Raw genomic sequence first — 24,256 nt, forward strand, 5'->3', positions numbered from 1 at the left:
TAAAGGCGCAGTAAAAGGTAGGCAGAAAGGAAACAGCGCCACCATCCGTCGGAAGACAAATATATCTATATCTACATCTTTATATATCTATAAATAAATATATATATATTTCTTTTATTTTTCTTTACCTTACTTTAATTTTCTGTTTCCGCAAGTGCTTATGTCGACATTTACCCTCAACGTCATTGAAGACGCCCTGCAACTACACATTTGCGCCACACGGGGGCGCGAGAACACAAGCCATTTCCGTTCTTCTTTATTTATTTGATTGCAAAAACTTAAACGCAATGTGAAACTAAATGCATTCACTGAATTCAGGGATTCGCGAAATCTTAATAAATTAAATCTAAATATGAAATATTTTAATATGCAGAAGAAAAACATGCTTAGATCTGAGCAGGTCTAAAAACGTCAAATGTATGGTTATGGCAGCTTATTGGGCAGCTTATTTATTTATTTATTTGGTCACATATTGAAAGAAATTTTGTGTTCATGTTTTTAAATTGTCATACAATCATGTGAAAGGAAAATATTTCACAGGACTCTGTGCAGTCCTGTGAAAAACAAAGTCCACCCTATTCTTGTTAAATTCTTTCAGTCACTGACATTTGCAGACATTTGTTTATGCACAGCTCTCTTAAGGTCCCACCACAGCATTTAACTTAGACTGAAGTTTGGACTTTGACTGGGCCGTTGCATTGATTCTTTTTGTTTTTCAGTGATTCTATTGTAGATTTGTTGCTGTTTGGGATCATTGTCCAGTTGCAAGATCCGATTCCAGCCACACTTTAGCTGTTGGACAGATCGCCTCACATCTGACTCTAGAATACTTTGGTATACAGAGGAGTTCATGATCAGCCATACTTTTTTGATCATTTTCTAATCAAACTTTTATGAACTTTTTTTCAGGATTGCCCAGAGTCATGTGGAAACTTCTCTTTTCCGAAGCCTGTAGTTTAGCTTCTGTCTGTTATAATAAAGTCAGTTAAGTTTTTATAGACTCCAAAAAGAGGCCATGAATAAATATTACATGAATATTAACAAAATAATTTGTGTTGCTAGCAGATAATAACATGATGATGTCAATCATTAAAAAAAACCCTGAAGACAACAACCAGACGTTTCTTAATTAAAAGATAATCTTGTGATTCTTCTCCTCAATTTAAAAATAGTGTCAGATACCCAAATACTGTATCACTCTACATGCCCCACACCTGTGTGGGTGTGTGTGTGTTTGTGCTCTCGCGTGCTCTCATTGAGGATGAGCAGACAGCTTCTTCCTGTACGCCTTTTGTCTTTGTCGGCCTGCTGGGACCCAGAAAGACCACACCTATCATACTGATTGTTCAGCATGAGGAGCATAAAGAGCTGCGCAGATGGGAGTTTGTATTTTTATTCCTCTGAGTGTGTGTGTGTGTGTGTGTGTGTGTACAGACAGCCAAATCTTTGATGTAATTCTGCAGCTGACCTTGTGGTCATTCTCACGCTACTTTCCCTAACACAATGGTAGACTGATGTTTGAGTAAACATTTACAGAGAGCGCTCACACATACAGCTTACAGTGAAATTTGCTATATGCTACAGCTGTATATTAGAAAGAATGATCATTGTCATACTTATTTGTATGGACAATTTGTCAACAATTGGTGAAGTAATAATCACTGTGTTGTGTACATGCTGTTTTCTAAGCAGTAATCCATAATGTGGCATGTAATGGAAAATATTTGCTGAGAAACAAATTTCTCGCAGTGGTCACTCAGTGGATTGTCTGTATATAAATTCTTTTACTTTTTCCTCCCACTGTTCAACCCTGTTTTCTCTTCCATCTTCAGCATCCTTTGTCCAATATATCTACTATCCCTGATCTGCACAGGTCAGCCATCAGCTATCTCAGCATTGCCTCTCTAACTTTGTCTTCTTCACTCCAGTGAAAACCTCTTCAGCTCCAGTTCCTGTCTTTTTTTGAGGGGTGCCAGAATTTAATGATTAGCATTTAAAATGAATGAAAGAGTTGAATTGTTGCCTGTGACGCTTTGATAAAAACCCTGAAGATAGAGACACATTTACCAATTCGTTGCCTCACTTTGTGTAACAGCTGAGGGTCTGGCTGTTCTTGTGATAATACTGAAAATAATGCATTCTTTCTATATACATGATTTCATCACAATATCTCAATATGTTTTTCATTTGTGGACTGCAGGCAGGCCAGTTTAGCACAGAGACTGCTAATCTTAAGGAGCCATGCTGTTGATCATGGTCTGGAATTGTTTTGCTGAAACTGACATCATCTAGATGGCTGCATATATGCATATCTCTATCAGCTTATTGTATATTATACAGTCCCAGTGGTGCCTTCACAGATGTGCAGCCACATGCCCCAGTTCATCCCCATACCATCATCCATCATCATCATCATCATCATCATCATCATCATCACAGATTCTGGCTTTTTAACTGTGCACTGAGAACATCTTTTTTTCTTTGCATCATAGTTGCATCATGTATTTGAGGATGCACTGACACATCGTGTTCACAGATGATGGTTTTAAGCCCATTCAGGAATTTCTACTAATGAACAGTGTCTTTTTTCAAAAAAATCTAGTGCTGCCATATTATTTTGAGCACAACAGAATCAAGTGTACAACTGCACCTGCAGTGGACGACACTGCTTCAGTGATTTAATGCAGATGTGGGTGTGCATGTTGTGTTGTGTTGTTCTGCCAAATCAGCCAGGACGAAATGAAACAGCATTTTAAAGAGCAGATTACAAACAAGCTGGACTTTAACAATATTCTGCATTTCTGTCATTTGGGTATTGTGTCAATACTATATAACGGATGTCATTTTTAATGGATTAGCTGTATATTTGTGATTAAGTTTGATGCTGTAGAGATGGAAGTCATAACTAAAACTGACAGTATGTTGTACAAGTTATTTGAAGCAAAGCTAGCAGTACAGTTGGTCCTCCAGTTCTCCCGATTTACATCTTCACCCGCCTCTTTCACTCTCTGTCCTCTTCTACTCCCACCCCAATTTTTTTATTTTAAAAGCCATATTTATATTTTAATCACATATCTTTTTCTTAAAACCCTTTTTGTTCTCAGTTTATTGTTTTGTTTGTTTGTTTTATTACGACATATTCTTTTTTTGTGTGTTTGGAAATATTTGTCTTTCATTAGCTTCCCATTTCAGACCAGCTCATCACTTTGTCTTCTAGCATCCATTTACTAAATTTCCACCTTTGTGTAGTCTTCTAGAATATTCCCCACTCTCTCTAAACAAATATAACAGAAATTGTCTGACACTCAAGTCCTGCTCACTATTTTTAGAGTTAGTGTACATTTCACTGGACTAGCATGACCTTCATCATTTGCGCTGTCACGCGTCCAGCAGCATTTGGCTCTCCTTTCTCAGTTTTGCTGGTCTGGAAAAGTGAAACAAATACTTAAAGAGTAACTGTGTGTAGGACTGACCATGCAGCAAAGCTACTGCACTAAATAATAAACCCAAAACAAAGCTGTGTGGCTATCTGCCAAGGCCTGATTGTGTTTGTTGTGTTCGTGCCTTTGAGAGCATTTTTAATGCATAATAATGTGGCTTCCTTGGTCATATTATTATATTTTCTACTGTCAGAACATCCAAGAAGTCTGTGTTCAGTTTTTCCAGGTGACTGAAATTATAATGATAGAAAAAAAAGTATAATTTATACTTATGTTAATTTTAGCAAATTTCTGTGTTTGTGTGATGCATATATACAAATCTATGAATGCAACTTGCTAAATAACTTCACCCATTGATCGAACAACTGTCTGTTGTTGTTCCAAAATAAAAGCCATGATGCCTAACTCGAGGTTTTAAATGTAGGTCACAAAGCAATAAGTGACCTCCATTTTTATCTAGTTTAGTTTTGACACACATAGCAACATAAAAAAAGTAAAGAAAAAACATAATATTGTTACAGACGAAAAAATCTGGTGTAGTTTAAGTTTGCATTTAGAGCAGAATTGGTGAAAAGTTGCATCAGATTTTTTGCTTTTCAAGCATGGAAAGAACATCAAAACCAAGACAAAAAGCTTAGATGGTGCAGGTCTCAGCTGTGTGCTAACTCTTTGCTTTTCTCCTTGCTTTCTCCCTGTAGCAAAGATGATAGCAAAAAGGAAATAAAGGGACAGATAGATGGACGGAGGAACAGGAAAGGGGGAGATGTGTATACGTGCGGAGCTGCACTAGTCTGCGTTACATAGTCTGGGGGATTCCAGCCAGCTGCACTGGGAGCACTGACCTTGGCAGCTATTGCTCTGTTTTTCAATCGGCAGGACAAACCAGCGTTAGATGTAAGTGTCAGCTGGTCAGACAAATGATTTACTGACATTTACTGACACAGACTGGAGCTTAACAAGTCAGCGCACGTGTGACCGGTGCAGAAAAATAAATCAAACGTGTTTTCTGAATGTACTAATGTGCTGTTTTCAGCCCGATCATTCACTTCTACCTCACTTCGTTATGCAAGCACTGCAATACAAGTTATAAAATTCTCTGTGCCTCTGCTACAGGATACAGGATGGGAAGCTGTCGGGGTTATTTAACGGTGCAGGTGTGTGAATGTGTTTGTTTCCATTCTTGTTTTTTCCTTCCATTTTGGAGCTGCTTTGCTTTTGATCTCCTGGGAGTCCAGATTTTATTTTTGAGGCGAGTTGTTTTCGCTGACAATAACTCTTGCACTGATTTGTGGAGTCTGCATGCGAGGTTAACCATTTATGCACTTGTTATATCACCATCCTCTGTATGTCCTGCAAAGTCTGGGCTAACTGTTCAGACTCTAGGAGCAAAGCAGGAACTTGCTTACCCTTTATAGTCAAAGCCAGACAATGAATCATCCTGCATCTATCACTGCTATTAAAGCTGTAAGCTGACTCCGCTGGTTGCTTGCCAGCAGCAAATCTTGGAGGGCCCGTGTTATTTTGGTGTCAACTCTGCTTACCATGTAGGCTGTAAGATTTGAAAATCACCTAATTAAGACGAATGCTGAATTGTTAAGTCCCATTAAGCACATGTCTATAAGATTAGAGTTAACCTCACGGAAAGTCACACGCTTCCAATGATATCTTGTTTTTCCAACACTGATAAAAATGTCCCACAACTCCGTGATGAGCAACAGCAAAACATATTGATTGGCTGGTCAATACGACGACCTTTCACACTTACTTTGTGACAACTGTGTGAACAAAAACATGATCGACAGACAACAACTGGAACATTTCCTAAATGGTTTTCATGTTGATCCTAAAAATATTGGTTCTTATTAAATAGTGAGGCATCTTTTTATAGTTTTACATTAGCCTGTGAGCTTTTAACAGCCAGTTAGATTAATGTCATGGAATATTTCAGACTTTAAAGGTATTCCATTACTCGAAATATCGTACATCAGGTGTTTTTTATTTATTCTGCCTGTTTGATTTTACATAATCATATGATGTACATGTATTGTGTTGTGCTGCATGTTTTCAGCTATGAATAGAGCAAATTTCCCTGCTGTTATATAAGCTGGTTATGACCTGAGTCTTCGACAAAGGATGCTCTTTTCGCCTACACTGATGCAGTAACAACAAAATCTGGAATTCAGTTTTGATCTCTGACTGCGAAGTGTTCTTTGCTCAGCCGAGTTCAACGACTCGGTAAATATGTGCCCAGACGCAGTCGATCAAAAGCCTCACGGGTCGCGTTGTAACCTTAACCTGTTTAACTTCATCAGTCCTTCAGCTTCGTCGCAGCGTGTGTGCTCTTCCCCATGAAGAGTGCTTAAATAAATCTATTTTTTTTTATTTTGCTTTTCTTTCAAAGAAGTAGACAAGAAGCCCAATATTGATGTCATGTTTGCACACTCACGAGATTATCTCCGTCTGAATTTTATCTTAAAAGACTTTACACAGGAGGCAACAACAAGACTGACTCTGTCTACAGGTAACAAAATCCACCCGTCCATCATCTTCAGATCCCACTAATCAAGCGTTTTTTTGCTTTTTTAGAAATTTTGTGTGATTAATGTGGACACAATCAAAGCACTGAAACAGGTTTTAGGTGGGTTTTGTGGTTTGCTTAAATCTCATCTGCCTGCCTAAGAAGAAGAAGTGAAACCAAGTCTTCAGTAAACACAGAGAGCAGTTAATTTAATCTAAGCTTATACAGCTTTTGATAAGAAAGGAACTGGTTGTATTTCCCACAAACTTAAAGCTAAGATGCTAAAACTCACAGTAATTGACTTTGTTTATAGTAAACACACACACACACACACACACACACACGTATACAATGGACACTGTTTTGCATAAACACAGGTATACGCTCATGTGAAAAAGAACATTTTTATAGGGCTCTGCACAATCCTTGGACAACTAAGAACGACGCATTACTCTTATTTATACTTAATTAACTCTGTCTCTCATTCCTTGCTTTTGCACATTTTGCTCTGTTTGCATTCTTATTCTTGTTGGCTACAAATTTAATTTCACCCCATGAATGCATGGAATGGCAATAAAACCCACGAATCATTATTCACTTTCTTGCAGAGCCACCTTTAGCAGCATTAACTTGGTAAAATCACTTTCTGTATGACTTTATCAGTCTCTCACATCATTGTGGGAACATTTTCTTCTTACTCTTCTTTACAAACTTCAGTGTTTCAGCTCATTGTGATTTGTGGCCTTTCATTTATGCACAACTCTTTTAAGCTCTCGCCACAGAATTTCAATCATGTTGAGGTCTGGACTTTCTCTGTGCCCTTGAAGCACCTTAATTCTTTTTTCAGCCCTTCTGTTGTAGATTTGCTACTGTGCTTGGGTTCATTGTCCTATTGCATGACCCAATCTTGACCAAGCTTCAGCTTTCAGACAAATAGCCTCGCATCTGACACTAGAATATGTTGTAATTACATAGGAGTTCATTGTCGAGTGATTGTAAGGTGCCCAGGTCCAGTGGCTGCAAAGCAAGCCCAAATCATCACAGAGGCTTGTAGAGACTGTGATGTAGCTCTGCAGTTGTTTTTTGTTTGTTTTGGGCATTGCAGGATCTGACCTTAGAGGGAATTTGCTGGGATGTTCACTCCTGAAAAGATTCTGACATTCTGCAAACAGGCACCAGAATCTTCCAGACTAGTAAACTGTCAAAATGTCTGCTTTTATAGAGGTGCTAACACTTGCTGATGATCAATACATTGACTGCATTTGATTAGCAGCATCTGGGTGCTACTTACAATCTTATTTCATATTGAAGACATAGGGATGTTTTTCACAGGACTGCAAATCCTGTAAATACTCCTATAAAAACTGCAACTACTCTACTGCATAAAGTTGCATCATTTTAGATGCATACGTTCCAGCAGCTGTAAATGTGCTATTAATAGTCTGTTATGGCATCTTAAGACTCAGTATGGGTCCATTAAAAAGCCATTACACGTCTTTGTATGTGCATTTACATAAAATGCATAGCTGCTGATATTATCACGAGCATTTCACATGGCTGCTCTCCAAGTCCATACGATTATATAGGGCTGCACTTGAAACACAGGATGCATGCGGCATGCCAATGCTGTGTCAATATGCCCTGCCCCTAATCCCTCAGGGTGAGGCGTTAATCCAGTGCCCTTACCCTTGACCTGACCTCATAACAGAACATTACCTAATTTCCTTTTGCTCTGCGATTAAATGAACTATAAAAAGTCAAATTAAATGCAAATTAGATTAAATTCAGGCAACCCCCCCCCACCCCCCACCAAAGTGTCTAACCAAACCCATGATGACTACAGATTGAGAACACTTTGTTCAGACTTTGCACTTCTGTCTTTTGCACATCAGCCTCTGTGTCATGTGTACAGATGTGCGCCTAAACGTATGCAGACTTACAGTGCTGTGAAAAAGATTTTGCACCGTCCCTGATTTCTTCATTTTTTGGCATATTTGTCCCACTTACATGTTTCACATCATCAAACCATGTTAATGATAGACCAAAATAACCTGAGTAAATACAAAATTAGTTTTTTGAATAATAACTTCATTATTTAAGGGAAAACCGCTATCCAAACCTACCTCTCTCTAACAATTGGTTTTGAGTGTGTTTGACTGTGGAATGGTATGATGTTCGTGAAATATTGTGTTCATTTTATGCCAGACAAGACCAGACTCAAACCTTCCAAAAAGTTCTATCTTTGTCTCATCAGCCCACAGAAGATTTTCCCCAAAGCCCTTGGGGATCGAGAAGGCATTGGCAAATGTAAGATGAGCCTTTTGTGTTCATTTTGGTCTGCAGTGGTTTTCTCCTTAGAACTCTTCCACAGATGCTGTTTTTGCTCAGCCTCTTTCTTATTTTTGACTCGTGAACGTTGACCTTTACCGAGAGAAGTGAGGCCTTTACATGTTGTTTTGGGTTCTTCTGTGACCTTCTGTATGGTAGGCTGGCCACTCCCAGGAAAGTTCACCACTATTCCAACTTTTTGAAAATAATGTGCTGTGCTGTGGTTCACTGAAGCCTTAGAAAAGACTCTGTAACCTTTTCCAGAATGAGAGATGTCAATGACTAGGTTTCACAGGTTTTTTGTTTCGATTGTGGCATGATGTGTCATTTTTTGACATCTTTTAGGCTACTCAGCTTTGTCAGACAGCTTCTATTTAAGTGATTTCTTGATTCACCATGTCTGGTGGGAATCGGGCTTGATGAGGCTATTAAAATTGAAATCAGATTCTCATTAATGGGCCTAATCACAGTTAATCAATGATTTAACAAGAAGGTAGTTATGTTACACAGAGCCAGGTAGGTTTGGATAGTTGTTGTTTTTTTTCCCTTTCCCTTAACATCTTAAATTTCCAAATTATTATAAACTCTATAGCAGGGATGTCACATCATTTGACTTCTATCTTAGGAGGGCTGAACCAGTGAAACTTCTCTTTCTCTCAGTGTAAAGACGTTTAACCACACGTTTAGCAGTATGATATCTAAACATAAGCAAAAGAAGTGCAGTTTCAACATGCAGTCTCTGTTTTTGTACATGATAATGCTGCTGTAATAAATAAATGAAATCTGGCAGCATAACCCTTCAGTCTCTTCAATGATCTGGGCTTAGATTGTAAGAAATAAATGTTATTTATGTTATTGCCCAGACTTCCAGTTGTTATTTATTTATTTATTCATTTATTTATGTTACCAACTGTAAAACAATAATGATAATTATAAAATGTTATATTAATGTTTAACTATTAAATGTGTTAGTGTACTATAAATAGCCACGGAGGAGGTCTTTATCTGTAGAATTAGTTTTGAAACTTTCCCAAAGCTGTCCAGAGGACTCGGTTCAAATGTGTGCCGGCCTTGGCCTTGTGTTGACACCCCTGCTCTATAGATGCTGAGCTGCTGCGGCATCAGCTGAGCTTATATTGATGTTTTTATGATGTTTTATATCAGTATATAAGACGTGGGCATTTGCAGAAAACTATAAAGCCAGCATCTGTGTAATATGCATAGTATCTATCTAAGCACTTGATTTACAAATTGCATGCATTTTAATTCTTCTGCTTCAAACGCATGCAGGTTATCATTTTAATAATTATATAAACCAGAAAAATCACGTATTGATAGACGGATATTCAGTTTTGCAGATTAAATATTCCAGCGTTATTTTGTGAATATTTGCCCCCGACCAGTACAGTGTAAAGACAATACGTCTGATATTTATCCTACGTTTTTATACTTTCGAGTCAACTTTTCTACATTCTGGTATTGTTTAAATAAATATTAAAATCTTTGAATAACATAAACGCATTATTTTCTATAGTATTTTTCTTTCCTCTCACGGGCGGTTTATGTTATTGCTGCTGTAGGTCGGCTATAGTAGCAAGTAGTCACATGGCCGGCCTGCATGCATGTAAACGGCAGTTGGAGCGAGACACAGAGAGAGAGAGAGAGAGAGAGAGAGCTGTGGGAGGAGGCGAAAGAGAGTAGGGGTGGGGGGAGGCAGACACAAACTGGGGGCGCTCACCGACACAACGGGGAGCGCTTTTTTTGGGTGTTTTGAGGGCGCCTGGCGGATCTCCGGGCTCCTCTTTTCGCCCCTCCGCCCGGTTTAATGTGTCAGGCCGCCGTTGGCTGCCCTCGCCACCTGGATATTATTTATAACCGACAAGAAAATTGGATGGGACGGACGCACGAGCTAGACAATCCCGGAAATAACATGCGTACTCTCAGCCTGTCACGTACGCTCGCCGAGGATTTGCATTGCTGTAGGCTGCCGTAGGTAAGCAGTGGATTGTGCTTTCCCGGCGAGAAATTTCAACGCTTTTAGACCCCATAACCTGCGTATTTAACTTATTTAATACTCTGTGGGACGTTTTTCTTTTTTAATGGCGTTCAATAAACCGGTTTAGTCTTTCACTCTTTTTTTCAAGGGGCACTTAACAACAGTGGTGCTGCTAAGTTGGTAATGAATGGCAGACAAAGACGAAATATAAATAATTTAATTGGGGTTTCGTCAAAATTTAATACACTTCACGATGTCGAAGCTTATATTGAAAGCTCCTTTTATAGTGCTCATTTTATCCTATATTATATTTTTATTATTTTCGTGTCCATTGTCAAGGTGGTATAGCCCAACTGTGTGTAAAAGTGACTTGTTTTGACCTTCCTTCTTTGTAATGACTAAAATCTGGGTATAAAGCTGCAGTAAATATTAGCCTGCACATTTTTTCATTTTCTTTACACTGATAGCATATGCTTAGGATTGTATTTTTATAAATGTATAGGCTGCACTGTTTTCTTGCTCCCACTTAAAAAATACTACGAGTAGGCCTATAGAAATACCGCATATAGCCCAAACTAGGAGTTTGTTGCACCACATAAATATTAGGAATTATTTACCTCAGCTCGCTGTGACAGGTGGTCTGCACTGTGCTATTAATAGGTCTAAAGTGTATCGTTTTGCTCTTCACAGAAATGCCCAACACACTCCCAGAATGTATATATAAGACACGGAGACAAACAAACACGCTGCTTCAGAGTATTTAAACCGGAGAAATGGGAGGAATCAAAGGCAGCAGAGGAGGACTTAGTCATGAAACTTCCATCGGTTGCGCCAGGGATCTTCTCCCCCAGAGAGAGCAGCAGCGGCTCAGCTAGAAAATGAGTCGAGGACGTGAAGTACGTGCGCATCCAGCAGATGACGAGATGAAATGGAGAGTTTGGAACAGACGGACCTTGTAAACCCAGCCCGCGGATCCGTCGCAGTTTCACACAAGCAGGACAGAGGAGCGAACAGCAGGCAGTTTGTCAGCGGACCGACAGAGATTCACCACACGCACCGGACGGACATGGGGCTTAATGGCTTATGTGCGGCGCCGGTCGGCAGTCCAACCGCGGAGGAGTTGCTCGCGGATCTAGCCTCTCAGACTGACTCCCCGGGAATCACCACCCCAACGAAGCAATGCAAAACCGGCGTGCCGCTCTACAACGGCGGGGTGGTGTCGCCTTCTGCAACTGTAGAGGGCAACCACTCAGGCGTTTTGGCTCAGACGCCAAATGGTTACCCTGCCCAAGTAACGGGGGTGGAGGGGCAAACGGAGGGCCCCGGGTACCCCCTCACCAGCAGAGCCTGCCTGATGGAGAACGGGGACTGGACTGCTCATGAGAAGCACCCGTCAGTAATGCGGAGACTCAATGGTGACTTAAAAACCAGACAGGCACAACAGCAGAAAAAGAGATGTGGGGAGAATCGGGAGATTGGGCCAGAGACTGTTAACAGCCAGAGCGTGGGGTCACCTGGACCAGGAGGTTCTATGGACCCAGTATTCGCTTCAGGGGAGTCGGACTGGAAGCGGAGAAGGTTGGTAGAGGGAGGCGTTGCAATCAAATCCACAGAAACCAGCAGAGTGGCTCGAGCAGTCGCCCCTCTCTCAGTTGCTGTCAACTGTGGCAACAGTTCCCATTCCAACCAGTTGGCTTCCTTAACCCACGCTGCCCCTCATAATAATCAGCACAGTGGGCACAGTAAGGTGGCTTCTTCAGGCCTTTCAGCTACACCCGGGGTACATGCTGCCCGTAACCCACCACTTCCTGCAGGGACTGGCTGGTCAGCAGAGCGCATAGCCAAGCAGTACATCGTCCCTTGCATGACGTATTATGGGATTTGTGTAAAGGACAACTTCCTGGGCTCCCAGCTGGGCGACAGAGTCCTGGAAGAGGTGGAGACTCTAAATCAGAATGGGAAGTTTCGCGGTGGGCAGCTGGTGAGCCAGAAGAACATTCCCTCCCTTAACATCAGGGGCGACCAGATCGCCTGGGTGGAGGGGAAAGAGCCCGGGTGCGAGAACATTGGAGTGCTGATGGCTCACATAGATGAGGCCGTCATGTACAGCTCTGCCAATGGACAGCTTGGGAACTGTGTCATCAACGGACGCACTAAGGTGAGAGGAGTGGGGGAGGGGGGTGCGGGTGAGAGGTTTTAAAAGAAACGTGCCAGAGAAAACTGAGGACAATAAAGGATGCCAGAGTAGAGCGTCAGTCTGACCTCATTCAAGTTGTGCTAGGCTGTCTTGTCTGCCCTGCTTTACCTTCTGTAATGCCGACATGTGGGTAGGCAAACACATACCATCGCACCACATGGGGAGAGTGCGCAGGGCTCCTGCTGATAGGATGTCAAGATGAGCCCTGTGTTTGTGGCACATGTGAGAGGGAGGGGCTGCAGTCCTACTCGCACTAGGTTTAGGCCTGCCGAAGTTTATCTCCCCGTCCTAGTCCCTGCCTTCATACCTCTGGCACCCTAAAGAAGAAGAAAACAAACTCGGGGCTGTATCTCCTCTGCCATCGCTTTATCTCTGCCAGAATTTTCTATCATCACTGTGACCCACACAAACATGGCACTGGCATGGCAGAGGAGTGTTTGTTTTCATTTTCCTTATCTTATATCTCATGCCACGTGAGCAGCATATTTTTTTCCCCCCTTATTTTACTTTAGCATCACTACGTGACCCAGTTTTTCCATTGATATTTTTCAGACATAGTGCACAATTATCAGAGTGCGGCCCTCAGGAATGAGCCCCAAAATTACAAAATACTTCCCCAATAGTTTGGAAAAACATTGTAGAAGAGCAAAGAAAAAAAAAAGAATTGAACTTTGTTAGTCTTTTTCCATGTGTTTATCTCTGTGTATATCTGTTAGGGGCACTGTATGCTCTCCCCCCTGTCTGTGTTTTACACGCCAGTCTGGGCTGGGGTTTTTTTCCCTTTGTTTTTTTTGTTTTTTTTTTACTCCTGTTGAAATGCGCAACCTGTTTTATGTGGAAAAGACGTCCAGGATGGCTCTTGATGTTGACCAAATGTGATCCGATCTGAAAAAATAGACACATTAGTGCTCCGCATGGGAAAGCTGTTGCCTGCAAGCTGGCAACCACACAAATCTTTGCAGCGGTGTAGCAAATTCGCCAGCATTTATCTTTATGTCTATGCAAAATACAACACACAGATGTAAAAAGTTGCTTGAAACCATGTCAAACAACTGTTTTGTTGTTTGACATAATAAAACATGGATGGATGGATATTCTTTTTTCACCTCTATTTCCATAGTGCTTCCTCTACAACCTTGCTAACTCTGCTCAACTGCACATAGCACCCTGCCCTAAATGCACGTCTTACCATTTACGTCAGTTTGAGACGGTGTTTAAACGAGGTCTGTTGTGCTTATCTCACTGCAGCCGCCTTTGCTCCCTTAGACTTGGGCCGACAGCGCTGCTTCAGTAAAGTGAAGCCACTTTAACATAATGCCTGAGCAGAGCTGTGTAAGGGTAACACATGCCCAGTTTTCCACAATTACCCCCATCCCTGCACTTCAGAGTGCAAAAACGGTAACAGTAAAGTCTTGTGCATTGCTGTTGAATGGCATTCTGCCGTGTAGCCTGTCTCACATTAGAAAACACTCTTTATCTTTTGACACTTTAAGCTGCTGCTTACTTTCATGACAGAAGTGGATTTATCTTTGAAGTCAATAACGCATCGAAGGTGTTACTTCGATCTTGAAAACAACAACAACAAAAGAGCAAACACTTAACCCTGGAAACAGTATGCAAATCTTCAACGCAGAACTTTAACGCTGTAAATGTAAAATGTGCTGATTCCAGTTTCTGCAGTGCCATGAAATTAGGAGGACAGTGAGTCCATCTTGGTTGATTATTAGATCCCACTGTTTTATTGTGAAGGATAATACATCCTTCACAATGTATTGTGTTAACTTTTACCTACTTGGTCATCTATTCTCTCTTAGATGGGATAACAAACCGAGTGACCCCTTGGTGAAAATGTTCGAGACCTAAACGGCAGTTGTTCCCAGGCCAAAATCACATTGTGCGCTCTTGGTGCATAAAAATAAAAGGAAAAGGTCCGTGCCGCATAGTACAAAATGTCCTGACGGGGTGTTTGTGTGGATTAGTGCGAGAGACAGCATTGCAATAGGTGCTATTGTGGAGTGAGCATGAAAGAAAGAGGAAGTGATAAGGAAAGGAAAAGAGGCAGTACAGATACATGGAAGGGGCACCGTGTGGGTACTGTGGGGTACGTCCTCTCGTCTCATTGTCCAGAGTGCACTTGTATTTTTTCCTTCTTCTTGGTGTTCTGCTCTTCTTCTCGTCTTTTCCTTTTCTCCACATTTTCATTTCCCATGTCCTTTACTCCCTTTCTCCTTTCCCGTTTTATCAAGCCCCTTATTTGCTACTTGGGCAAAATATTTCCCTGCCGTTACCTTGGTAACAGGCCCATACAGAGCAGAGCTGCGCATTGTGTATGAAAGAGATGAGGAGAGGAAAAAGAGGGCCTGGCAATGCCCAAAATAATGCCGCACCAGCAGTAAGTAGCACTTTTTTCCCCCAAGCCTGTCTACTGTTAGTCAGCAGAAGGCCGGTTTCGCTGCCTGTGAGAACGTAGGGGGGGAGTGCAAGGATTATAGTGTTAACAAAAGGAATGGTAATGTAGTTTACATGACCCAAGGTGATACTGGGAAAGTCTCAAAGATAAGGGATGGGTTAGAGGAGATGTGAACGTGCAGTGGATCAGGGGGTAAAGGGAAGACAGTGATGAGTAAGCGAGAAAGGGCGATGCAGCAGAAGCTTGGCATATTAGGACTGTCTGTCTTCTGCAGTAAAGTGTCCTTAGATGCCCCTCCTAGAGCTCAGCAGTGCCACCGTGCAGGCAGGAGCCAGAAGTCATATACTAACACGCAGGCTAGTCACTGAGTTCCTAGCATGGATGGATGAATGGTTGGATTTTCAGTTTTTAAATCAATTTAATTTCCTTTCAGATAATCTATGGTAAATAGAACCAGATTTTAGTTTTAACAGTTAACATTTGGTTTCCCTTTGATGACAAGTTGGTGTTTATAAGGACGCTCGCCTATCATTTTGAATGCATCTTAATGTGATGTTATGCAAGGTCCACTACTCCAAAGGACCCAGGCTTGGTGCATAATATGTGGACACTGCAAGTGGAGCTGCTAATTTTTGATTTAAAAGAAAGAAATAGTGTATCGTGTACATGCAAATGCTAACACCTACAGAAATAGTCGTTTGACTGTGTTGCTTAGGCTAATATTCAGGGCTGACTCATACATAATGAGTGCAACTGTGGCTATAGTGTGACTGACTCATAAGGGCACAGCCTATGATCTCACCATTTTATTTTTTTTTTGGTTTCCTTTGTGTTATGTTCACACAACCCCCAGTAATATACTGTTAACACTAGAGGCTGTTTATTATATTTGAATTTGATTGTGTTTCTAACCATTTATATCTTGTCATGCGGCAATGTCTCCAAATGCGATAGTGCTGTGTTGATGTGATTCAGCTTTAGAGGCTCACATTTTGTAACCTTAATGACAAATTTGTTTTGTGTTTTTTAATTAGGCGAGGGAAAGAGGGGTCTACCGCCTCTTTCAAAACACTCACAGAGTTGCAGTGAATCCAGAGCCTGGGCATGTTAGCAGATATTGGCTATTCTTGAATGGGAGAGTGACACTCACTTGGATCACAGTATTGCTGGTTACGATATGCTGCTAGGGAACAATTATAGAGTTATTGTTTGAACTCACCTAGTCCAGGTCACACCCCTTCTCACACACTCTAAAACCATCCTTCAGCTTATATGAGCAGCAAACTAGATGTGAATCTGGCTAAGCAGCGGGCCGTGACATCAAACTGGAAGGACGGCAGAGATATGAGCTGGGAGTGGCAGAGCAGTTCAGCCTTATTCCGTTTTATTCACCCGGGCTCTTATCTCATTCTCAATTTGGAAGAAATTAATAATCTCTTTTTCTGCCTTATATGAAATCTCCTGCTCTCCCGGCTGCTTCTGAGTAATCAGTTTTGAAAATGGAGCAAAAATACTGTGCTGCTTGACAGTTAGTGACTCAGCAGGTCTCAACTGTGGAATTGAAAAAGATTTGTTTTACCGAAGAGTCCTTGAGCAGCTCCAAACATTCACCATCAAGGACTTGTTGACTTTGATTCACGTTTTCCATTCATCCGAAAGGGCTCAGGGCTGCCACACGGCAAAATGTGGTGGAGATTGAGGACTTCTTTTGGCCTGCTAACACACTTCTCTTATGTTTTCATAGCATAGAGTTTGGGAGACATGCACAAGGCTTGTGGGATCCGCAGGGGACTTTAAAATAGTAATGTTTGCAATCGTAAGGAGTAACCGATCTGTGCAGTCTATATCTGTTGCAGCAGATGAGTAATATGACTCAAAGAGGATTTTAAAACAGTTTACTTGAAGGTTAACGAATCCTGAAATGTTTATAGAAACTTAACTACCACCAAAACCCAGACTGAAAACCTTTTGTTTCTGAAATTCTCCTTAGCGTTTGGAGTCATCACAGTCAACTTGCAACATTTTCGCTGCTGTGCGTCACACGCATAAAAATGCCTTCCCTCTCTTTTACTCGATCACCTTGGCAAACAGCAATGCCTGTATTTGTTCAGCCATCCCCTCACCCAGCCCCACCCCCCACCTCCACCATAATTCCCTTTATCTGAATATGCATGTGGCATTGGAGTTTATTTTTGTTCTCCTCCAGAACAGCTTGTTCTGCCTGCCTGCCCGTCACCTGGGTATCTACCCAGAGCTGCCATTAGAGCATTAATGCTGGTCCCGGGCAGGCATGTGGTTGGTGCAAGTTAGACTTGAACTTACTGAGGGCAGAGATGAAGAGGTGAGGAGGGCCAGAAATGACAGATAGGATCAATTTGTGCTGTTTAGCTGACCGAGTATTGTGTGTCTGTGGGTGTCTATGCAACTGACAGGTGTAGACTGATGCAATGTGGATGTATATGAAACTTATTTGAATACTATCGTTGTGTTAGAAAACTTTTTTTTTTCACCTCAGGTAGGTTTTAAAGTAAAAAAAATAAAATAAAATAAAACAATAACTCATCTTCTAAATTATATACTCTTCTTGTGTACGCTTTGATAGCCACAGTGTATCAGTGTGTGTTTAATGTGTTTATGCTTCAGGGCTAGGCCTGAGGTGCCTGATGCGGCATATCACATGTTAATTGTGGTTAATTACAGCTGTTAAGACAGTTTGTGGGCATTTATGGGGGAAACCATACTTCCTCGAATACATGCACACCCAAAATATTTACACTCATTGTTAAAAAAATCAAATTTGTCATTGAGTATCAAAATGTCTAGTATGCCATTTTCCCGTTCTCAATAGCTGCGATTCAGATGATCACAAACTGCCTACCAGAATCCACTCTGCTTCAAAGATAGCTGCCATTAAAATAAAACTACTTATAAAAATTATACTCATAAGTATTCTAAACCTGAATAGTTTCCTTTTTGAATTAAGTCAAAACCAAAGTATACCTTTATACAGTTTGCTGTCTGTTTAATGACAGAGTGCATATTTATCCTTTGCACAACAGAGCAGCTTCTTGTCTGCACAAAAGGGCACGTACCCCCACAAGACCGATCAGCTGTTATCACTGTGGTACAAGGTCAGCAGCAGAAGGTAATATGTGAACTTGACAGTGACAGCAGGGTGCTAAAAGTAGACTCCTGTCTGGTATATTCTTCTTCTTGTCACTGTTTGGCATGAAGATGTTGCCAAGTCAACAAGTAGAGGTCCTAAGGGTTAGCACATCAAAACAAACGATCAGTTGTTCAAAAAAAGCCGAAAATGACCAATTATAAGGCAAACTTTTTTTTTTTTACACTCCTCAGCCGTAAAAGGCTGACGGGCTATTGTCACTTCACTGGATGGGTGGCTTGGACAACTTAGTTTATGACTGCGATAGAATTCACAGAATTAGAGGCGTCATAGGAGCTTAAACTGATGCCATAAGTATGTCTACTGCACGTCATGGATAAGTTTGAATATCAGTGACCTCAACCCCAAAGAGTCAGAGGTCATATTTTTCTGAAAATCTTGTAAATGCAATAACTAAAAAAGGAAGTCACCTAAGATTTTCAAATAGATACTTTAGGTCTATCTACTAAAAATCTCAGACAGGTTTGAATCTCACTGATCTCAATCTCAAGGTCAGAGGTCAGGTTTTCTTAAAAAAATAAAATAAAAATATCTTGTGAATGCAATAACTCACGAACAAGGCGACGTATGGTTTTGAAAACAGTGCCATTGGTACATCTAATAGAAATCTCAAGACGAGTTCTAATCCTGGTGATCTTGACATTAAAGTCAAAATAACCCAAGAGAGTACCTGGTTCTCCTGGAAATTTGTAAAAGGGTGTTGTTGTTGTTGTTGTTGTTGTTGTTGTTGTTGTTGTTTTTTCTCTTCCCACTGTCATCGAGTACTTGCTCATAGGGGTCATCTGATTGTTGGGAGCTTTTTCTGTATTATTGTAGGGACTTTGTTGAAATAAATTCTAAGTAAAGCGACAGTTCTGATGATCATAAGCAACACACCCAAATATCCGTTTTTCATTTTGTACAATTAGTCTGCTCATTTTGACACGGACACCGTTTGGCAGTCTGAGTCGAGAAGAAGAGGTCTAGAGGTTAATGAGCGCTAACTCTGAGCACTGGTCAGTAATGAGAGCAGACAATTGTTGCCAAGCAGAGTCACACAATCAAGCTCACTTTTCTATGAAGCCCAGCAAGAGGAGCAGGAAAGCATGCATCAAAGCTCTCCTCCACAAAGTGTTACAGTCACTTTTGAGTTTCACAAACAACACTAGGGCAGGTGTGTTTGTCTTAGAAATCTATGTGAGCAGGCTTTCATTTCCTAAGGGTACAAGTTGCACACTGTAGTACAAGAACTTAAACGATAGCATCAGCTGAGTTAAATCGATACTGCGGCATTGCAGAAGCTGTTAGCAATGAATAATAGTATTGCTCAGCTGAGCTGAAGTGATGCGCTGACTCGTATTGTAAGCTTTGCTTCCCATGCAGAACAGTATAAGTCAAGACAATGACAGTATCTTCTTCTGTTGTCAACCTGGAGAGATAATAATGAAATCGTTACTTTACACGCTGCCAAATGCATCAGCCACAATCTCCGCTAGCAAAAGCTGATGTCAGTGAGTAAGTGAATCAGCTATAGATTTTTCATATATTGAGGAGACTTAAAGCCAGAGGAGACAGTTTGGAAAGTTACTGAAGCACAAATATGTCCCAGTTAATCTGAAGAATATGTCACACAGCCTTGTATGTATCATATTTTGGCACAGCTCTATTTTTTAGCCTACAGCCACGTGGCCCTTTAGTGGCCCTCGTCTGGAATGCGCATTGAACGAAGGACTTTTCACGCAGGTCTCAGTTCCCTCTGTCTCCCCAGAGAAAGCAGTGCTCTCCTGCTTCACAGCCTCCAACTCTCAGACGTCAAGCAGGGGAAATACCAGCGTGAAACCATTGTTTGCAGATCGTTTCTTTGCTGAACTCTGACATATTTCTTTGCTTTACTGCGCTGCCCACTTAATAACACTATGGAAAATATTAAATATTCAAATAGTTCTCGTGTGTGTGTGTGTGTGTGTGTGTGTGTGTGTGTATATGTGTATAGATAGATATGGTGGTGTGGTTTACTGCAGAGGGTTTGAAAAGCCAAATGTGAGAGATGATTAGAGCAGGAGATGAGGAGGAGGGTAGCTGCATCATTCCTGCACTGCATCACTCGTATCTTCTTCTGCTAGTGGCCGACCTTTCAAACAGTCCTGCCTCTACGTCACAAATATGGCTGAAGAATAAAAATCAAAAGTTAACTCTGTGTTTTTTGTTATAATGGTGTATTAAGTTATAAGTAATGATCCCATTTCTTCTGTTTTTAGGCCATGGTTGCCTGTTACCCAGGTAACGGGGCAGGGTACGTGCGCCACATTGACAACCCTAACGGTGATGGACGGTGCATCACCTGTATCTACTATCTTAACAAGAACTGGGATGCCAAGGTACATTTTTTTCCTCTATTTGTTTCACTCAGTTGAAATGAGAAAAACAAGTTAATCATCATTAGTTCATATGTGCATCTAATGTTATTGCATTATTATTATTATTATTATTATTATTATTATTATTATTATTATTATTTTGTATTTGGTAACCCGGGTAAACCCTCAGGGATTCGCATTATGTACTTTGGAAATAAGTATTTCTGTTTCTGTTATGCATTTGTCTTGTTTGTAGAAACAAGGTGGGTTGCTGCAGATCTATCCTGAAGGCAAAAATGTGGTAGCCAAAGTTGAACCTCTCTTCGACCGGCTGCTCATCTTCTGGTCTGACCGCAGGAACCCACATGAAGTTAGGCCAGCCTACTCAACTCGGTTAGTAACACGTGCACATTAATTCATGTAAAATCATGCAATGGGTTATTGGCAGCTAACTGTCTTCTGTTGCTCAGTTCTATAAGTACATCATAATTAACATACAGTTTAGGCTTTTTGTGCAGAAACCAATATATGTTTTTATCAAAACTATTCCAGCAGGTTAAAAAAAGATTACATTTATATTTTCCCTTCGCTCCCCTCTCTCTGTTCTCATTTTACTTCAGCGTGGTCATTGTCGGTGTCTATCTACAGTTGATTACGTGTGTGTATAGAAAACTGGGTTTCACATGGGTTGAAGTTTCCTTGATGCTCACACGAGATAATTCGGACCCACTTTACAGACCGACGTAAGCGTTTGCATGTTTACAAGGTCACGTGGCACGTAGCCTTTTACTCTCCCATCTCCTCTCCTCTGCGTCTTGACTGCTGGGGGGCGAGGTGGGGCCGGAGGCAGGAAATATGTGTTTCCTGAGGAGGTTGGTGGGAGGGAGTGGGGAGGAAGGTTCGATTGCAGGACTCGTGCTGGAAAGGCAAAGACATGAGAGACAGGAATAAACAATACAGCCCCACAGGAGAGATGAGAAACAGCAAGAATTAACCCTATGCTGCCTGTGACGTCTGCGGCCTGGTCGACTTTAGTTTTTATTTGTTTCTTTTGTGACATTGTGACTGTTACGACCATTGTGTTCCTGCTTTATCAATTTATAAAATTCACCGACAATGTCTCTTTTTCTTCTTTTTTTCCCCCCTTTTTGAGCCATAGTTCTTTGTCCATAAAAAGATGAGCTTTTATTCTTATTTCAGCCTTTTTGTCTCTTGCAGCTATGCCATCACAGTCTGGTACTTTGATGCCAAAGAGAGAGCAGAGGCTAAAGAGAAATACCGATTGGGTGAGTTTTCTGTTTTTACTCTTCTTGGTTGTGAGCAGCGTTACTTCTTGTTTCATTTGGTGTAATTTGTTGCTGCATGACGATTAATATGCCTTTTCTGTTCTTGCATCCATAGCAACAGGACAGAAAGGTGTTCAAGTGCCTGTCACTCAAAACAGCAGGACATAAATCTCATCTAGTGACTGGAGAGCACTCTCAGAGCATTACGTGCCTTCCTTAACTGTTAATGGACATTGTGATCATTAAGAGAGATGCCGTTAAGCTATTCATCACCGCAGCTCTTCAAGTGTCGGCTGACAGAGTCACATCACAGCCCGTGATGTAATATTTTTGCTGCCCTATGACCGGACTGCTGAAACGTAGAGCACAGCGAGCAGGATTGTATGGCAAAGGTCATATTTGCACGTCGTGGCAGAAGAAGGAGGAAAATTACTCGAGCTTCTCACTGAATCGCCTATGAACACAGCAAGCTGAAAAACATTATTGCAGTTTTTGCCTGTTCAGTTATCAGCGGTGTATTGAGATATCAACGTTTTTACTCTGCTCTCGTGTATTTTTTTTCCCAAGCGAAACACAAAGAGCAAAAGTGGTAAATCAATGGAAGCACAGTAGAAATCAATGCCATGAGATTCTTTGCTCCCTCTCGACTGTAAGACGGTGCCCTTGTCTCATGATGTGGGCAAGACAAAAGAAATGGGCCATGACAACGCAAAGAGTGGCTGTCAGCCACGATGCAGTGGACAGCCGCGCGGTGGCACTCATTCGGTCCTGGCTGAAGGACTAAGTCTTGCATGGGGACAGCTCTACGCCATAGTTTGACACTGTATAGCACACTATGTAGGGTTCATAACGTGTGGGCTCTTTTGCAACAGCCTCTCAAAATGTTAGTGCAGTAAAAACACAAATCCAGCATGAACCTTTTTTTTTTTTTTTTTTCCTTTTTAAATCTTTAGTAGATACAGTGTGTGTGTGTAACAGATTTTCAAGAAGTAAAGCTGTTCTACATACTTGATGGAGAGTCCTCTGTAAATGACTGAAATTCACAGCTCACATATGAGACAAGAGGCAAGATGTTCACTGACAGTGGACAATACAGGGTTTGAAGAAACAGACTGTGGTGTGTGTGCGTGTGTGTGCAGATCCAGCTTGATTCTTAACTGTTCTTAACAAAATGGAAACAACAAGTTACCGTCAGTGTGGATGCTGTTGAACAAATCTACCCACCCCCTTAAAAAAAAAGAGGCACACAAAAACAAAAGATGGATAGCAAAAAGAATCAATGACTAAGTTAAACTTAGCAGTAATTAACAGAACGATTAATCTCAGTCAGTCTGTGTGCTCGAGACCTTTTCATATACAAAGCACAGAGTAAACATACACTGTATTAATGAACAAACAGCCAGGTGAAAATATTGCCTACTCGTGTGTGGGATTGAGTACTTGTGTGTAAATGTGCACGTGTCCGTCAGATTCCAGTGTCTTGAAGAGGGCTGCAGGTATTCTCTCAGTGTATCTTAGATTGATTGAAGAGAAGGTTGTTTTTTTTTTTTTTTAATTAAAAAAAAAAAAAAAGCACTTTATTGTTTAAAATTGCCATGCGTGAATGATAGAGGGGGAAAACATGATTACAAATGTAGATTAATGACTTTATGCTGTGTATAATATGATTCATTCAAATGCAATAGAAACTAAAACAATGAGAAAGAATGGAAGCTGTCTTTTTAAAAAAAAAGAAAGTATTTAATTAAAATGTTTCTGTTTTGTACACGAAAATTGTAATTGATCTACTGGGCAGGGGAGAAAAAAAATTCTAACCTGAATTGTAGTTTAACTTGCTTTCTCTTCATCTTAGATGAGAGAGCATCCAGTACATTTTTAAATAAACATGTTTTCCAATGCAGTAATCTCATGTGAACTTTGTAAAGCATTGTGACTATAACAAGTGACTTGATCTCCAAATATCGTATAAATGTGTGCTTATATTAAAATAAAAGGTCAAGCTCTTTTTTCAATGTTGCACACAATGTTCCAAGGCCAGTTCACCAAAGTGAGTATCTGTCTTTACACAGAGAGCATCAGGATTCATAATAGAAAATCCTAACTAGCAGGCTCAGTGTTGCAGATTTAAATGTTCATAGGCAAGTTGTTAAGGGTACGCCTGATCCAACAAGCGTCTCTAATTAAAGTTTATTATAAAGCGTCTTTTACAAAGTGCCTGACACTAAAAGAACCTTAAATAGAAGAAAAACGGCTAAACGGATGCTTAAATGGTACAAGGCCAGAGATATGATTACCCAAAGTGTCTTTAGCTAGAGTTTTTTTGTTTGTTTGTTTTTAAAACCTTCTGAAGCAAAATTAAGGGAACAATTAGTGAAAAGGTTTGGGAGCCTCCATCCCAAAACCCCAACCTCCATGTGTTTTAAGTGACTTTATGGGACCAGCAGTAGCAAACAAAGGCCTAAGGGACCAGTTGGAAGAGTGGGTCGATAAAAGCTGTGCGATGTACTGGGGTGTGTTACAATTCAAAGCTTTAATAGTTAATATGAAACTGACAGGAAGCC

At 40.9% G+C, this 24,256-nt stretch overlaps 1 protein-coding gene across 2 annotated transcripts; it reads left to right on the top strand.

Moving 5' to 3' along the window:
* Window positions 1-9,985: 9,985 nt before the first annotated feature.
* egln2 (egl-9 family hypoxia-inducible factor 2) lies at window positions 9,986-23,595 on the top strand. Of its 2 annotated transcripts, none has more exons than XM_042218069.1 (6): window positions 9,986-10,275; window positions 10,973-12,440; window positions 20,311-20,430; window positions 20,666-20,802; window positions 21,628-21,695; window positions 21,811-23,595. In XM_042218069.1, exons 2-6 carry the CDS (start codon window positions 11,211-11,213, stop codon window positions 21,861-21,863), a joined length of 1,608 nt encoding a protein of 535 aa, XP_042074003.1. In that variant the 5' UTR covers window positions 9,986-10,275; window positions 10,973-11,210; the 3' UTR covers window positions 21,864-23,595. The 2 variants fall into 2 exon arrangements, with proteins under 2 accessions (XP_042074003.1, XP_005915842.1); XM_005915780.3 differs by having other exon boundaries at window positions 9,987-10,279.
* Window positions 23,596-24,256: the final 661 nt, after the last annotated feature.

The sequence above is a fragment of the Haplochromis burtoni genome, unplaced genomic scaffold, assembly GCF_018398535.1.
Source record: "Haplochromis burtoni strain Fernald_Lab_line unplaced genomic scaffold, NCSU_Asbu1 Contig_15, whole genome shotgun sequence".
Taxonomy (NCBI): domain Eukaryota; kingdom Metazoa; phylum Chordata; class Actinopteri; order Cichliformes; family Cichlidae; genus Haplochromis; species Haplochromis burtoni.